General features: G+C 51.1%; 1 protein-coding gene across 5 annotated transcripts in view; it reads right to left on the reverse strand.

The window, feature by feature from the left end:
- ci (transcriptional activator cubitus interruptus) overlaps window positions 1-17500 on the reverse strand; it is a 370606-nt gene that overhangs the window by 429 nt on the left and 352677 nt on the right. For all 5 annotated transcript variants that reach the window (XM_086546713.1, XM_043008159.2, XM_043008158.2 and 2 more), the window contains 6 exons: window positions 10873-11022; window positions 6525-6689; window positions 4726-4968; window positions 3783-4580; window positions 3236-3631; window positions 1-2991 (listed from right to left, as the gene is read on the reverse strand). The exon at window positions 1-2991 is cut by the window's left edge and continues 429 nt beyond it. In XM_086546713.1, coding sequence (XP_086402839.1) covers window positions 1417-2991; window positions 3236-3631; window positions 3783-4580; window positions 4726-4968; window positions 6525-6689; window positions 10873-11022 — 3327 coding nt within the window. In that variant the 3' untranslated portion in view covers window positions 1-1416. The remainder of the gene's footprint in view (window positions 2992-3235; window positions 3632-3782; window positions 4581-4725; window positions 4969-6524; window positions 6690-10872; window positions 11023-17500) is intronic.

Genomic DNA, 17500 nt, shown 5'->3' on the forward strand with positions numbered 1-17500 from the left:
CCTGCCACGCGCATGGCTAGCTGGCTGGCTGGCAACACTTGCTCTCGTTTCACACTTGGTCAACACTACACAGTTACACTTTGGCACGCGCTGGCTGTTCGGCGGATGGCACTCGGGGACACATTATAAGCCTTGTCTTTCCAAGCGTCAGTGGGCGAGAATACAACACCGCTGGCCCTGTATCTAGACAGTCACTCAACTACGGTTTGTTTATGTTTATTCTTTTCAAAACACTGTCACACTCACAACCGACCAAAAAAAAAAAAAAAAAAAAAAAAAAAAAAATGTATACGGTTTCTTGTCCTGGATCACGATGTGTTTCTATGCCATGGGTGGGTGAAAACAGAGGGCCGTTTTCTGCGCAACTCCTCTCCGCATAAAACCTCGTTATGCCGGAAGGAGTCGGAACACGTGTGGAAAATAAATACGAACCTTGTCATGCGAGTTACTACGATCCTTGTCATGCTATTCATGAACCCTGTCAAGTTGGGTGAGGGAGAGCTTGTCAAGCTGGTCAGAGTGTACCACATACGCAGCTTAAAATCTTTACCTTCGTTTGTTTTTATTAAAACTGACTGAAGACCTTCTACGAGTTGCTACAAGACCCTATGCCAAATCTCTGGTCGAAGTGGCCACCACGAACGGGAAATCCTACAAAATTAACGATTCGTTTGATATATAATAAATGAAAAAAGGAAGAATGACTAAGATTCTCCTAATCTCCTGAAATCACTACTACGTCACCGATTTAAAAGGATTTATGCATATAGGGATTTCCATCCAAATGATAGAGTCGAGTAGCTGACCTGTAACTCTATTCATCCAACGATAAAGAATATGATGAAAGACATAAATTACGTAAATTTCAATGGTGGTTTAACGACCCACCGGCAGAGAAATGGCAAGAGTCTGTCGCATTATCAGCTGATGGCATGGGGAGCTCGGGGGGGGGGGGGGGGGCCATACTGTGATGGACAGGTAACGTAACTTGGCAGTAAGAATAACCTGACAAGTTCAAGCACTTTGCTCAGTGAATGACGATGCGACATTCAACTGACGAGGGAGTTTAATTAATAAGGGTGGCTGGTGGTGGTAGTTGTGACGCTAGGTTGTGGTAATTGAGTCTATAGGATGCTAGTCGATTTTGGAACTATTTCTTTTTTTTTATACAGTGATAAAGTTGGCACGAATAAGCCCTTGAGAGTCTCTGGGGCAGAACCACTGGGAGTCAAACGTTCACGAGTTCTCAACACAGGAAGAATTTGTACAAATATATTAATGTTAAATCAGTATTTACAAACTAAGTCATCACAGTCATCCGTTATACTACGACACACAAGGTCACGAGCCTCAGGAGAGCGACCTGACCTGACCTGACCTGACCTGACCGGGTCACCAGGTCAAAGGCCCGGGTCGTCATTGCATCATCTGAAGGTATTTGTTCTCCTCCTGCAGGGACGTGAGCGAGGAACTCATGTCGTTGATCACCATGTTGGAGGTCTCGGCCAGGGCTACGGGGAGGGGCGTGGCGAACCTGGAGCCTCCCTGGGGCTGCTGGGGGGCGGCGAGCGGCTGCTGCGGGGGTTGCTGCGGCGGCTGCGGCTGCTGCTGCGGCTGCTGCGGCGGCGGCTGCGGCACAGCGAGGCTGGCCTGCGAGCCGGGCCCCGTGTAGCCGGCCACGGTGCCGTTGGGGTTGAGCTTGGGCTTCTGGTCCGTGGTGCTGGTCACCTCCTCCTTGACCACGGTGGAGCTCCAGCTGTGGCACTGCTGCACGTACTCCAGGGTGCGCTGGTACGTGTCCGGCTTCATGAAGTTCTTGCTGTTGCTCTTCGTGTCCACAGACTTGGTATCGACAGTCTTCGTGTCGGTCTGACTATTGTCCACCGGCGGGCACGGCAGCGACGCCGCCGTGCCTGCGCCTGGCTGGTGGAGGGCACCGCTGCCGCCACTGCCGCTGCCCGCGCCGGCGCCCGTGACGCCCGCGCCGCCGCCGGGCACCGTCGCGGCGTTGACGGCACTGGCGCCACCGCCGCCGCCCTTCACCGAGGCCTTCGACTTCCCTCCTTTGGTCTGCGAGGATTGGCTGACGTCCCGGCACTGCACGTCGCCACCGAGGGTGCCTGGGTAGGGCATGGGCATCATGCTCCCGTTCGGCGTCACGTGGTTGGGGTACTGCCCTGCCATGCCCATGTACCCCATGGCGCCCTGAGCGCCCATCGCGTTCATGTGGTGCTGAGGTCCGTACTGCTGGCCCTGGAACTGGTTCATGCTCATCTGCGAGCCCTGCCAGTTGGCCATGGCGCCCTGCGGCCCCGGGTAGCCGCTCATGTCTCCAGCCATGGCACTGCCGCCGCGGCCCTGGCACCCCGCGCAGGGCGCCTGGTACGCCGGCGGAGGCAGGTTAGGCGGCGCCAGGTGCCCGCAAGCGTGGACTGGGCCGTAGCCCTGCCCCATGCCGTAGCCTCCTCCGGGCGCGCCGCCCATGCCCCCCGGGTACCTGCCCTGCTGCATCATGGGGCCATACATGTGCTGGCCCATCACGCCCTGGCTCTGCTGCTGCGGGTACTGCTGCTGCGGGTACTGACCCTGCTGGGGCATGGAGTAGCTGGGAGGCATGCCCTGGTGGGGGTACGCCGGCGACATCTGGCTGAAGCCCTGCGCCGCCGCCGGGGCAGGCGAGGTCATGGGGTTGTTGAACTGCTGCGGCGTGGCGGGCGAGGGCATGGGCTGGCCGTTGTAGCCGTGGGGGTGGGCGGGGGAGGGCACGGAGTAGCCCGGCGAGGCCTGAGGGTACTGGTAGTTGCTCGCCGGCGACTGCAGCGGCTGGTTGGAGTAGGCGGGGCTCAGCATGGACTGGTTGGAGTAGGCCGGGCTGGGCATGGGCTGCCCGCTGTAGGCCGGCGAGGGCATCTGGGCGTGGTGCATCGTCGGCGTCCCGCCCTGGCGCCGGCTCTCCTTGGCGTCCGACTTCATCTTGTCTCCGTTTCCCTTCTGCCGAAACAAGACGTTGCTCAGTAATTGCGCAATGGCAGGTTAGCTACATACCTTGTATATATATATTCCTGCATCTATATCTAGTAAATAAATAAATCAATATATATATATCTATATATATGTATATATATATATATATATATATATATATATATATATATATATATATATATACACACACATACATATACATATACATACGCACACACAAACATACGACTAAGAAGCGAGCGAGACCGACCTGGTTGAGGTAGTTGACCATGTCGTCCGGCAGGACCAGCTTGTTCTCGATGGGCTCGTCCTCGGCCACCTGGTCCAGCTGCAGGCCCTGGTTGGGGTGGCGCGGGGTGATGGGCGGGAGGGGCGTGCGCGGGTTGAAGGTCGAGTAGCTGTGGTGCCTCTGCAGCCTCCGCCCGCCGGCGCCCTCGGGACCGCAGCCCATGCCGCGGTCTAGCGGCCGAACGGGGTCGGAGGCGCGTCTGGGGCCCTCGGAGTGCGTCTGGGGGTCAGGGGGTCCCAGGGGCCCTGAGGGACCGAAGTGGCCGCCCCCGCCGCCCATGGAGGCGCTCATGGCCCCGCCCATGTTGCTGGCCCACCCGCCGTGCAGGTTGTCTTGGCTCAGCGACATGTTCTGGGTCTGGAACAAGAGATCATGTTACGTCACACTGCCGATAGAATTCCGCGTATAGAGACATATACACAACTAAACCGACTCGGAGAAGGGAGTTCCAGCACCGAGCGACCGAGAGAAGGGGAGTCTCCCGCCTGAAAGAGACGAGCAAGCTCACCTGCACCACGAGGTTGGACGTGTTGTAGAGCTCGGCGGGGCCCATGGCGCGGCGCTGGAGCTTGGCCAGGTGCGAGTTCATGGAGCAGGCGATGCCGGCCATGTTGTAGTTGGAGTTCTCGGACGACCTCCTGGAGGAACCGAGCGAGATGGGGTCGTAGGGCGACGCCACCATGTTCTGGCGGCCCATGGAGGCGCCCGACACCTGCGACACCTCGCTGGAGCGGCGGCTGTTCGGGTGCGGGGACGAGTCGCTGCGCATGCTGCCGTAGTAGGTGCTCACGGTGGAGTTGGAGTCCCGGCGGCTGTTCTGCTGCTGCGTCTGGCCCGGCCGGAAGTGCAGGTCGATCAGGTTCTTGCGGGCCTGCAGCGGCGTGGTCATCCCGCCGCTCATCTTGAGGTCGGTGATGCGCTGCGACAGCTCTCCGACGCCGCTGCCGGTGGAGCGCCGCGGGCCGCCGGGGATGTTGGGCAGGATGTTGGCCAGGCCCTTGGACTGCAGGCGGTTCTTGAGTCTGTTGCGCATGTTGCGCTCCTGCAGGTTGATCTGGCCTCCGAGAGGGCCGTCGACGCCGTTCAGGCTCGCCACGCCCACCGGGAGGTCCACGCTGGCGTCGAGGTCGTCCTCGACGGTGTCCCAAACCTCCTCCTGCTCGAGCACGCTCTCGTAGCCGCCGGTGGTCGTCACGTTGTTGTCGCTGATGGGGCCGTCCAGCAGGCGGCTCTGGTCCATGGGCGTGGCGCCGCCCACCACCGTCTCCATGTTGGGGCTGTGCTGCTGCCCGGGCGACGTCGGCTCCTGCGGACACAAGGCGGGGCATTGAAGGCCAGTCGGAAAGGACCCGCAGTGCAAAGGAAAGGATCTCACAGGGAACAGCACCACCAATGCCTTATACTCAAATATCAGAACAACGAGGAAGGAAAAAACCCAAAAAACTCCTTACCGAAGGACTGGACAGGGATCCGCCCTTTCCGCCGTCGGAGTGCGGCGACCCCTCGGGATGCGTCGCGCCGCCATCCTTGCCTTCGCCGCCGCCGCCCCCGGGGTTGGCGCTCGGGTGGTCGTTGCCCTTGTGCTTCTTGGAGGCGTAGAAGTCCGCCCCGTGCACCGTCTTGACGTGCTTCCTCAGGGACGACGGGTCCGTGTAGCGCTTGGTGCAGCCCGGGGCCTTGCACACGTACGGTTTCTGCGGAGGTCCAAGAAACAGGTTAGAAACATGTTAGATTATTTTTCTTATACTTGTCTATATGTTTCGATACCAGCTTTAACGTACAAGAACGTTTTTTTTCATTCCATGAATCTAAGAGACATATCTCCGTGAAAAAATGGAACAAAAACAAAAGCACCGAAGAACAATAACAAAAAGACACCCAATCATTAAGATTATTCCACAATACACATAAAAAAAACACACCAGACACACCATGAAAGAAGAAGAAGAAGAAGAAGAAGAAGAAGAAAGACAAGTCAACAAAGTGAAAAAGGGAAAACACAATTAAAAGTGCAGACACAGAGCCACATGCAAGTGAGGCTTTCCGAACACACGTACCACACTTACGAATACAAACAGACTAATAAAGAAACCGTAACATACCCGAACTCCTGCCAGGGAGGCGGAGAAGGAGGATGGGTAAAAGAAGAGAGAAACACACCAATGTTAGAGTCAGTAGTCATAAATCTTCATCTTTATTCTCTACTCTTTGACCTGATCTACGTGCTAGGAAAGCGCACTCATCGGCTGGGAAAATTTCGGTCACTGGGAACGGTGGGAAATCGGAGGCTGAGTGTGTGTGTGTGTGTGTGTGTGTGTGTGTGTGTGTGTGTGTGTGTGTGTGTGTGTGTGTGTGTGTGTGTGTGTGTGTGTGTGTGTATGTGTGTGCGTGTGTGTGTGTATGTGTGTGCGTGTGTGTGTGTGTGTGTGTGTGTGTTAATGTGTGTGTTTATCTTGCTGTAATTTACTTGTATACACATATATACACGTATATATACGTATACATGCATATGTATGTGCACCTAGCATATATTTTGAGTGGCGTACAGTAAACACCCATCAATCCACTTACCCCCCTCCCCCCACACCAAAATGCATTAACCCCCCACCCCACCCCCCTTCAAGAGAAAACCAAAGGAGTAGGTCTTGTGGCGTCGGGTCACTTTCCCGCCAGGAAAGGTCCACCTCCCTCGGGCACATGACCTTGTGTGGAAGTACTTCTTGTTAACAACTCCACCTCAAGTATATATGTATTCCATGTCCGCCCTGATATACAGATATAATTCATTATCCCGTGAAGCGTTCATATTTCACTGCCATGTCTGACTGCTGGATATATTTCGCTACCCTCTCTGACTAGCTAATGTATTTTATAACCCACCCTGACCCATATATCTCCCCGGCGAGGAGCCAATCACAAGAGGCCTGTCGAACAAAGAAGCACATTCATCGGCCAGGTTATTATCTAAGGACAATTGACCGTAAGTTTCAAATTTCAAAAGACAAAAGGATATATATATATATATATATATATATATATATATATATATATATATATATATATATAAAATATTAATACATTTCTACTGCATTCAAATCCAACCTCTGTTAATCCAATTCAATGTTAATCACCAAATCATCTACATACACCCCCCCCCCCCCCCAAAAAAAAAAAAAAAAAAAAAAACTCACCCTGTCAAAACAACACAAACCACACACGAAAACACGAAACACACGAACAAAAAACTCACCTCGTTCGAATGCGTGCGATTCTGGTGCTTGGCTCTGTCGGAGGCGTTCGAGAAGGCCTTTGTACATCCGGGGAACTCACACATGTACGGCTTCTCCCCCGTGTGAGATCGCAGGTGAGTCTTGAGGTTCTCCAAGCGGGAATACGCCTTGTAACAGCCCTCGAACTGTGGACGGAGAGAGGTTTCAGACACATGAGGTTGAGTAAAATAAGTGAAAACCTTGTCACAGTAAGAAAAAGGGTTGACATCGTGACGTTACGAACTTTGAAGGGAAGTTTTGCCTCAGTCGTAGGCGTTAGGTTATTAGTGACAAGGATAAGGCTATTGCTACTGTTGATATTATTAGCAACTAATGATATTATGAGGGCAATAAGTGTGATAATGATAAGGTACTCAGGTATAGAGGTAGAGGTAAAGGTGGAAGAGAAGGAGGAACAGGAGGAAAAGGAGGAAAAGGATTAGGAGGAGGATTAGGAGGAAGAAGAGGCAGAGGAGTTGGAAAAAAGGAGGAGGAGGAGGAGGAGGAGGAGGAGGAGGAGGAGGAGGAGGAGGAGGAGGAGAAGAAGAAGGAGCAGGAGGAGGAAGAGGAAGAAGCAGTGGAAAAGGAAGTGGAGGTGGTGGAGCAGGAGGAAAAGGCAGATGATGATGAGGAGGAGAACGAGGATGAGCAACAGGATAATGAAATAAAAGATGAGGAAGAGGAACAGGATAATGAAATAAAAGAAGAAGGCGATGTAGAAAACAAGAAAAAGAAGAAGACGAAAAAGAAAAAGAAACCAAGAAGAATAAGAAGAAAACAAGAAGGCGAAGACGAAGAAAAAAATAAAAAAATAAAAAGAAAACAGGAAGAAAACGAAGAAAAATATTGAAGAAGAAAACAAGAAGAAGAAAAAGAAGAAAAAAGAAACAAACAAGAAGAAAAAGAAAAAAAGAATAAAACAAGAAAAAAAAGAACAACAAGAAGTAGACAACCGGATGATCAAAATTCGACCACCAATATCGGCGATGGCGACGGTGATAATACCCGATGGTCATCGCGGTGATAATAATGGGGACCAATGAGATAATCAACAGCACTAACAGTTACTCTGATTAAGGGGGAGGAGACCTAATCAACGAGTAAAAATGAGAAACAGCATTTATGATTATAGAAAGCGACGTTTGGAAGCGAGGGATGGAAGGATGGAAGGAGGAAAGGCGAAGGGATGAGAGAGATGTCGATGAGGGAGAGGAGGTGGGGGGATGGGGGTGGGGGTGGGGCAGAGGGAGGAGGAGGGGAGGGGGAGAAGGAGACACAAAGAAAAGGAAAAAAAAGAAAAGAGAGAAAGAGAGAGAGAAAGAGAGAGAGAGAGAGAGAGAGAGAGAGAGAGAGAGAGAGAGAGAGAGAGAGAGAGAGAGAGAGAGAGAGAGAGAGAGAGAGAGAGAAGGCGACAAGATAAAGAGGAAAAGAATGAAAGACAGCAAGAGTAGTCAGACAAAGAGTAAGAGGAAGAAGAAGAGGAAGCGACGGAGGGTGGGAGAGGGGGAAGCGACGGAGGGGGAAGGGGAAAGGGGGGGAAGGAGGTAAAGGGGGAGAGGGGAGGGGGGGACACGACGTAATCAAGTGGTCGGAGTTGCCTCCAGACGACAAGCGTGATTTGTGGATTCATTAAGGGTAATTGGACAAGCCGATGACCCACGGCTGGTAAGGGCTGTTACGCGCCGAATGACAATTGGTTCGAACTCGAGTTTTACAGCTTATAAAAGAGGGACGCGCTGTTCGCTGTGATTAGCCCTTGTTGCGAGCTGTGTTGGCAATTAGGCAAAGGTGTTGCATCTTAAGAAAGAGGGGTGAAAGATAGGGTGAAGGGGAGGGGGAGGGGAAGGGAGGGGGAGGAGGACGAGGGAGAGAAGGAAGCATTTTGATGGATGGAAAAAAGCGAGATCTAACGCTACGATCGAAAATCCAAAACGCATGCGCACGAAAACATAAACAAGAGGAATATTTCTAGTCTCGCCCGCCTCGCTGTTACATAAACACCTACACACACACACGCATTTATTCTTAGAGTCATTACTGCAAGACATGTGACTGGAAGGCTCTACTTAACACTACGATACATCACGGGGAAATTTATGTGTTCTGATGAACTATTTAGGTAACGTGGGGTTACATACGGCCTTTAGGTGAACCGTGGGGGGAGGGGAAGGGGGAGAGGGAGAGGGAAAAAAGGGAGGGGAGAGTGGAGAAGGAGAAGGGGGAAGGGGGAGAAGTGGAGAAGCTGGAGGGAGGAGGGGAAGGGGGAGAGGGAAGTGGAGAAGGAGAAGGGGGAAGGTGGAGAAGTGGAGAAGCTGGAGGCAGGAGGGGAAGAGGGAGAGGGAAAAAGGGGAAGGGGAAGTGGAGGAGAAAGAGGAAGGGGGGGAGAAAAGGAGAAGCTGGAGGGAGGAGGGGAAGGGGGAGAGGGAAAAAAGGGAGGGGGAAGGGTGGAGGAAGAGAAGGGGAGGAGAAAAGGGAGGGAGGAGGAGGGAAGGAAGGAAAGGGAGGGAAAGAAGGAAAAGGGGAGGAGGGGAAAGAGGAAGGAGAAGTGGAGGAGAGGGAAGGGAGAGGAGGATAGAAGGGGAAAGATTGAAAGGAGGGAAAGTGGGAGAAATTAAAAATAAAAAGAGGCAAAGAAGACGAAGAAAGAGAGAACCGAAAGAACAGAAAAGAGGAGAGGAGGAGGAAGAGAACGAGAGATTCCAAAGGCACAGTAAATAAACATGTATCCGTGCTATACGACTTGTGGACTCGAGTGTGAAAAAGAAACGTTACATATTTGTTCACTAATTGGATGTCGTGGCGAGACTCATTCAACCATACAACTATTTCCTCTCCAGTACTCCTTTTCTTCTTCTTCTTCTTCTTCTTTTTGTCTTGCTTTTCACGTGGTTCCATTGGTTCTATGTGCTCTTATTTTCCCCTCGAAAGAAAAGGTCAGGGTGACAAATCAGTGATGCATTTCTTCGCTAAGTCAGAGAGGTACTCGAAGGCATGCAATGTTGCGGGCTAAATTGCACCCGTGTGAACGAGACAAAACAGTGGGAGAGAGAGAAATGGAGATAAATGGGTGAATGGACAAAGGGGGACGAGGGGGAGGGAGAGAGGAACGGAGAGGGAGGGATCAAGAGGAAGAGGGAATGGAGAGAGGGAGGGAAGGAGAGGAGGGAGAGGGGAGTGAGTGAGCGAGAGAGAACGTGAGAAAGAGAGAGAAAGAGAGAGAGAGAGAGAAAGAGAGAGAGAGAGAGAGAGAGAGAATGCAGCTGTGGTTAGCAGAATAGAATAGGACAACCATTAATCTACCCTAAGACCATTGCGTTGTGGGTTTGGTCTGAACATTGAAGGAAGAAGATGGGAGGGGGAGGAGGGGGAGAGGCGCGGGTAAAGGAGAGAGGGAGAGAGGGAGAGAGGGAGGGAGGGAGGGAGGGAGGGAGGGAGAGGGAGAGGGTGAGAGAGAGGGAGAGAGAGAGAGAGGGCGGGGAGGAAGGGTAGGGGGAGAGGAGGAAAGGCGGGGATAAAGAAAGTTGGAGAGAGAGAGATAGAGAGAGAGAGAGACCAAAAGAGAAAGAGAGAGAGAGACCAAGAGAGAGAGAGAGACAGAGAAGGGTCGGGAGAGGTACGAGGAGGGGTGAAGAGGAGAGGAAGGGGAGGGGGAGAGGACGGGGAGGGGAGGGGGAGAGGGAGAGAACATTTGTAACCCCAGCGACATAAATGAGATCGAATATATCATGGCACATTTCAATTTCCCGTTCTTATCAGCACGGTAATTGTGACGTATATCTCGCGCGCCAGAAAAATGTCCTAATTGGGTTCGTGATTACTAAACACATATTCATCGCGGTCGGAGTGGCCGCAAGAGGGGAGAGGGGGGGTGGGAGAGAGGGGGAAGGGGGAATGACACCTTCTGCTGAGGCTTGGGGTAGGGGGAATTGAGAAGGGAGGGGGGGGAAGGGAAGGGAGGGGAGGTAGTTTGCTCAAGTCTTAACTCGAGCGCTGTGTGTATGTCTTTTGTTCGGAATGTCTTTCTGAATGTATTTCTTTCTCTCTCTCTCTCTCTCACTCTCTCTCTCTGTGTCTGTGCGTGTGTGTGTATGTGTATGAGTATGAGTATGTGTATGTGTATGTGTATGTGTATGTGCATGTGCATGTGCATGTGTATGTGTATGTGCACCACATGTGTATGCGTGCTTATGCGTATTCCCACACACATGATAATATATATATATATATATATATATATATATATATATATATATATATATACACATATCAGCGTATCCATAAATCCTAATCACACACCAACATTACCACATAACGAAGTCCCATTCTTACCGTGCATTTATGAGGTTTCTCCCCCGTATGTCGCCTCATGTGAACGACCAGCATGTACTGCGCTTTGAACGGCTTCTCTTCCCTCGAGCAGTCCTTCCAACGACACACGAACGACTTCTTGTTGGCGTGAATGTGGTCGTTGTTGATGTGCTGTGGAAGGAAAAAAATGGTTGTGGTGATTTGATGTGGTGATGTGATGTGGTGATATGCTGTGGAGGAAAAAAATGGTTGTGGTGATTTGATGTGGTGGTTTGATGTAATCTGATGTGGTGATGTGATGTGATGTGATGTGATTTGATGTGGTGATGTGATGTGGTGATGGCGTCCGTTGTGGTTGAAGGTGCCTGGGGTGATGTGCTATTTGTGGTGTTTTTTTTTTTTTTTTTTTTTTTTAATTAATATGATGGTGAGGATGGAAATAGTTTCAATAATGATAATAAATAGTAATTATAAAGGTAATAATGTTAATTATAAGGCAATAATGATAACGATAATGATGATGATAATTTTGATGATAATAATAGTAACAATAACAATAATATAATAATGCTAATAATTAGATCAAGACTAAATCTAACAATATTGAAATAACTTTAAATATTGCAACCGTTTCTTGCAAACCAGTAATAACGATGCAAAAAAACGGTAACATTCTTTCGTTGATTAATAACCAATCAAGATCTGACGAATTCAAAGCACAAACTGGCTATTCCCAATCACTCACCATTCCCTATTACTCATCAGTTCCAATCACTCATCATTCCTGGTCACTCCTTGGCTCCAATCCCTCATCATTCCTGGTCACTCACCGTTCCCAATCACTCATCATTCCCTATTACTCATCATTTCCAATCTCTCATCATTCCCAGTCACTCACCCCTTCTAACCCCTCATTCTTTCCAATCACTCAAACCCAGTCACTCATCACTTCCAATCACTCATTCCCACTCACCCACCCATTAACTAAGCCCATAAACTCAAGAACAAACTCATAATCTCACAACTCCTTGGAGGGGGAGGGGGAGGGGGGAAGAGGGAGGGGTACGATTAGAAGCAAACCCGCCAATCCATTTCTTAATTAACGTAATAAAACGTGGCCACCAGGGGGAGAGGGGGGGAGGGGGGTTGAGATCAAGTCCAGCAGTCAATTTCTTAATTAGTTCCGTGCAATGATAAACAATGATTCGAGAGCGAACAGCTGTTGCACATGCACTGACTCTATTGGTCTATCGTTGCAATTTATGTCTCTGTCTCATTCTTCTGTGTTGTTCTCTGTCTTTTTCTTTATTTTTGCGCTCATTCTCTCTCTCTCTCTCTCTCTCTCTCTCTCTCTCTCTCTCTCTCTCTCTCTCTCTCTCTCTCTCACTCTCTCTCTCTCTCTCTCTCTCTCTCTCTCTCTCTCTCTCTCTCTCTCTCTCTCTCTCTCTCTCTCTCTCTCTCTCTCTCTCTCTCTCTCTCTCTCTCTCTCTCTCTCTCTCTCTCTCTCTCTGCTATGGAATTCGTTTGCAGTTGTTCATGGAGACGGAAGTGTGTGTGTGTGTGTGTGTGTGTGTGTGTGTGTGTGTGTGTGTGTGTGTGTGTGTGTGTGTGTGTGTGTGTGTGTGTGTGTGTGCGTGCGTGTGCGCGCGTAAGTGAGTACATATGCATACCCATACGCGTAAATACGTGTGTGCATGTGTATGTGTTTGAACGTAAGTATCTTAGAGTATGTGCGTGCACGCGCGCGCGGACGAGTGTGCGTGAGTGAATGCGCACACACACCAGCGGGGCAAAAGGACTCCAGATGACAAAGAACTGCAGGAGAAAATTACCCCCCGAAGGAGAGCGTCCGTGATGGCCAGCCCGCCTGGGACGACAGAGAGATTAACGTCGAAGAAAAAAAGAAGAAAAAAAATGGCGGGAAAAAAACAGGAAGCTTTGGAAATCACGAGATAGATAGGGAGATAGATAGATGGGGGTGGGAGGGGGGGTAGAGGGAGGGAGGGAGAGGGAGAGGGAGAGGGAGGAGGATGGAGAGAGGGAGGAGTACAGGTAGAGGGAGAGGGAGAGGGAGAAGGTGAGGAAGAACCGAAGAGGAAGACGGAGAGGGCAGAAGAGAGAATGAGAGATAGTTAAGGATAATTGGAGGGAAATTGAAGAGGGAGAGAATATGAGAGAGTAAGGAAGAGAAGAGAAAAACGTAATAGACAATTCCAAAAGGATCACAGAAAAGGAAAAGACAGAAAAAGAAAAAGGAGTAGGAAGTGAAGGCCGTCTGATCACCCCCCTTGTCTCCCTCCCCCCTCCCCCTCTCCCTATAACCTTCCCCTCCCTACCCCTCCCTCCCCTCCCCCTAATACCCTGTTCCCCTTACCCTTCCATCCCCCTTTAGCCTTCCCTTGCTCTTCCCTCCCCTCCCCAACCTCCCTCAAGTGACAAATGTAACGCAACAAAAAAGAGAAAGAAAAAAAAAAGGAAAAAAAAAAAAAGGTAAGTTGTCCTCGGGCCCCGAAATTAAGTAATCATAGCGGCAGGTGGCAGGCAGAAGCCGGTCTCTTGCCACACACACACACACACACACACACACACACACACACACACACACACACACACACACACACACACACACACACACACACACACACACACACACACTCACACACACACACACATTCACTCACTCACTCACACACACACATTCACTCTCTCTCTCTCTCTCTCTCTCTCTCTCTCTCTCTCTCTCTCTCTCTCTCTCTCTCTCTCTCTCTCTCTCTCTCTCTCTCTCTCTCTCTCTCTCTCTCTCTCTCTCTCTCTCTCTCTCTCTCACTCACACACACTCTCTCTCTCTCTCTCTCTCTCTCTCTCTCTCTCTCTCTCTCTCTCTCTCTCTCTCTCTCTCTCTCCTTTCTTCCCTCCTTCCCTCTCTCCCTCTCTACTTTTCCCTCCCTTCCTCCTTCCCTCCCTCCTTCTCCCTCCCTCCTTCTCCCATCTTGCTGATCGTGATTACAATTAAGACATGAATTATCCGTGACAAATGACTGGTGTCACATGCCAAGCGCTTACTCTGGTGTTCTCACTCTCCCTCCTCCTCCTCCCCCTATCCCCCTTCTCATAAAATGTGATTGTCGTAGCTATCTCACTCGCCCCTCCCCCCTTCTCTCTTCCCTCTCCCTTCCCCCTTTCGCCTTCCCTCTCCCTCTCCTTTCTTTCCCGTTTCCCTCTCCCTCTTCCTTCCCTCTCCCTTCCCCCTTTCGCCTTCCCTCTCCCTCTCCTTCTCTCTTCTCCCTTCCTCGTCTTATTCTCTGGTCTTCTCTCCCTCTCCCCTCTCCCCAACCCCCTCCCCGTCCCCCTCTCTCCCCCAACCCCCTCCTCGTCCTCCTCTCTCTCCCAACCCCCCTTCCCGTCCCCCTCTGCCCCAACCCCCTTCCAAGCCCCCCTCTCCCCCATCCCCCTCTCCCCCTCTCGGGTGTCGTACCACAGTGCATCCACCTGTGACGCTGATAGACCCCCCTTCACACGTGAGACAAGCAAGGAATGCAGTAGCAAGGCCCTTCCGTTACCCTCCCCCCGCTCTTCTTGTCCCCTCTCCCCCTCCCTCTTTTACCCCCCCTCTCTTTTACCCATTCTCTTATCTTCTTCTCTTATTTTTCTTCTGCCTCTCATTTTTTCTCTCTCTTTTTGTTCTTCATATCCTTGCCTACTCTCTTATTTCTCTTTATTCTTTCCCTTCTGCTTTCCCTCCCCCTTCCTTCTTACCTTTCCCTCTTTCTTGTCTCTCTCTCTCTCTCTCTCTCTCTCTCTCTCTCTCTCTCTCTCTCTCTCTCTCTCTCTCTCTCTCTCTCTCTCTCTCTCTCTCTCTCTCTCTCTCTCCCTCCCTCCCTCCCTCCTCCCTCCCTCTCCCTCTCCCTCTCCCTCTCCCTCTCCCTCTCCCTCTCCCTCTCCCTCTCCCTCTCTCTCTCTTTCTCTCTCTCTCGCTCTCTTTCAGGGTCAGGCGCATGGTAGCACCTAATACATTCACCAGTTTCCCTCTCCCCTACAAGTCGTGTTCATGAATATGGTAGCCGATCCACCCTTCACTCAACTCCCTCCATCCTCCCCTCCCTCCCCCCCGTACCTCATCCACTTTTGACCGCCATAAGACACTTTTCTCTCCCGTCTTACCTCTGGCACCCTTTTCGTCTTACTCTAATTCCCTTTGCGGTTTCTACTCGTACCCATTGTGTCTTCTTCATTCCTTATTTTCAGTCTTACTCTCTCACTCACTCGATCTTTCACTAACTCACTCACTTATTCGTACCCCAACTCAACTTTGCTCACTCGCTCTGCCACTTATTCACTTTTCCGACCACTCACCCTCATAACTTACTCACTCTCCCACTCACGCGCTCACTTCCCCCACTCGCTTTCTCATTCCGTCTGCCACTTATTCACCCTTCCAATCACTCTCTCCCTCCCTCCTTTCCTCCCTACCTCAACTCCCTTCCTCCCTCCCTCAACTCACTCGTCCCCGCTCCCTCCCTCCCTCCCTCAACTCACTCGTCCGCTCCCTCCCTCCCTCCCTCAATCCCTCCCTCCCTCCCTCTCAACTCACTCGTCCACTTCCTCCCTCCCTATCTCCCTCCCTTCCTCACTCGTCCGCTCCCCCCTCCCTCCCTCCCTCCCTTCCTCACTCGTCCGCTCCCTCACTTTCCTTCCCCTTAAAGTCAGGTTAGAGAATACGGGTGGCTTTACCTCCCTGCTCTTAACTCAGCCAAGGTTCTTCTGGCTGTTTCGTATAATGAAGTTATTTGGATGCAGATATTGAGTTGCTACTCTCTCGTCGTAAGGGCCAAATTCCCGCACAAAAACAGGCGCGAGTGACCCTTGTGGCTCGGGTAATGAAGCTGGTAACGAATACAATAGACTTACTAATTGGTCAGCGGCCGTAAGGTCCAGAATGCGCTGGTCAACTGCGGGATTTTCGACCCTGGCCGCGCAGGAATTCATTGACATCGGAGATATTTTCGTCGTTTTATGAAGGTTTTGCAAGAAATTCCACCAAATATAATTTCTCAATTATAAGCCACTGTAGTGAGAGCGGGTGGGCTTTGGAGTGGGGTGGGTGGGCTCTGGGGGTGAGGTAGGTGGGTTTGGGGGTAGGGTGGGTGGGCAATTAGGTGGGGTGTGGGGAGATGGGGAGATGGGGAGGGGTTAGGGAGGCAGGGGGAAGGGAGAGAGGGTTTCGGGGAAGAGGGAAGGGGAGGGGGAGGGGGAGGGGGGGAGGGAAGAACAGAGGAGAGGGAGACGGGGAAGAAGAGGAAGGAGAGGAGAGGAGTTAAGAAGAGGATGAGAATGGAAAAAACACAGAAAAAGGAAGGGTGAAGGGATAGGAATGCAGGAAGAAGGGAGAAGAGGAGCGGAGGGGAGAAAAGAAGGGGAGAGAAAAAAGGGGAGTAGTAGGGGAAAGGGAAGAGAGGGCCGTAGTTAAGTTCGTGAGGGCAAGGGAGATGGCACATTGAGGGCCAGTGGGTAACAGACAGCTGGTGCGGGACAGGTGGTGCGAGGTCCTGGGCGAGCGAGACCGAGATATGGTGCGAGATAAGGGTTTTGTGTGACAGCTGGGCCCTTCAGGAGGCAGGAGGCGTGACGTAACGAGGAGGGGCCAAGGAGGGGGTGGAGGGAGGGGCGGGAGAAGAAGAGATGGGCGAAGGAGGAGGAGGAGGAGGAGGAAGAAGAAGTCGTGGAAAAGGAGGGGGAGAAAAGAGAGAAGAGACGGAGGGAGAAGAGAGAGAGAAAAGAGGAGAGAGGAGAAGAGTAGAAGAAGAGTAAAGAGGAAAAGGAGGAGAAGAAGAGAAGGAGAAGAGGAGAAAGAAAGAGGAGAGGAGAAAAAGAGAGAGAGAGAGAGAGAGAGAGAGAGAGAGAGAGAGAGAGAGAGAGAGAGAGAGAGAGAGAGAGAGAGAGAGAGATTATGCAGGTGGCAAAGGCAGGATTCACAAATTGATTAAAGGTGGTGCATGACAGAGGAAGAAGGGAAGGGAGGTGAGAGAAGGAAAAATAAAGGAAGGTGAAAGGAAGGAAAAGGAAGGGATGGAAATGGAAGAGAAGAGAAGAGAAAGGAAGAAAAGGGAAGGAAAGCGAAGGGGAGAAAAGGGAAGGAGGCAAAGGGGAAAAATGAGGGGAGAGGAAGAGAAAGAGGAATGCAGAAGAAAAAGAAGAAGAGGAATGGAGAAGAGGACGAGGAAGGGGAAGGGGAAAGGGAAGGGGAAGAAGAAGAAGGATGGGGAAGAGGAAAGAGGAAGGGGAAGGGAAGGGGGGGGAGAGGGGAAAGGGAAGGGGAAGAGAAATGGGAAAGGGAAGGAAAATGGAGAAGTGAAAGGAAGAAGGGGAAGAAGAAGAGTGATGGGGAAGAGGAAAGAGGAAGGAAAAAAGGAAGGGGAAGGGAGAAGGAGGAATAAGTAAGGGGAGAGGAAAGGGAAAGGGTAAGGGAATGGGGAAGGAATAGGGTAAGTGAATGGGGAAGAGGAAGGGGATGGGGAAAGGGAAGGGAAAAGGGAAAAGGAAAGGGGGAGAGGAGTTTCGTTTACTACATTCCTCTCCACCTTTTTACACCATACTTTATTGTTGTGTGTATCTTCCTTTGCATCTGTGCGGTCATCGTTTCCGTCGCTCC

The sequence above is a fragment of the Penaeus japonicus genome, unplaced genomic scaffold, assembly GCF_977035675.1.
Source record: "Penaeus japonicus unplaced genomic scaffold, GWHDUDI00000001_assembly GWHDUDI00000018, whole genome shotgun sequence".
Classification (NCBI taxonomy): Eukaryota; Metazoa; Arthropoda; class Malacostraca; order Decapoda; family Penaeidae; genus Penaeus; species Penaeus japonicus.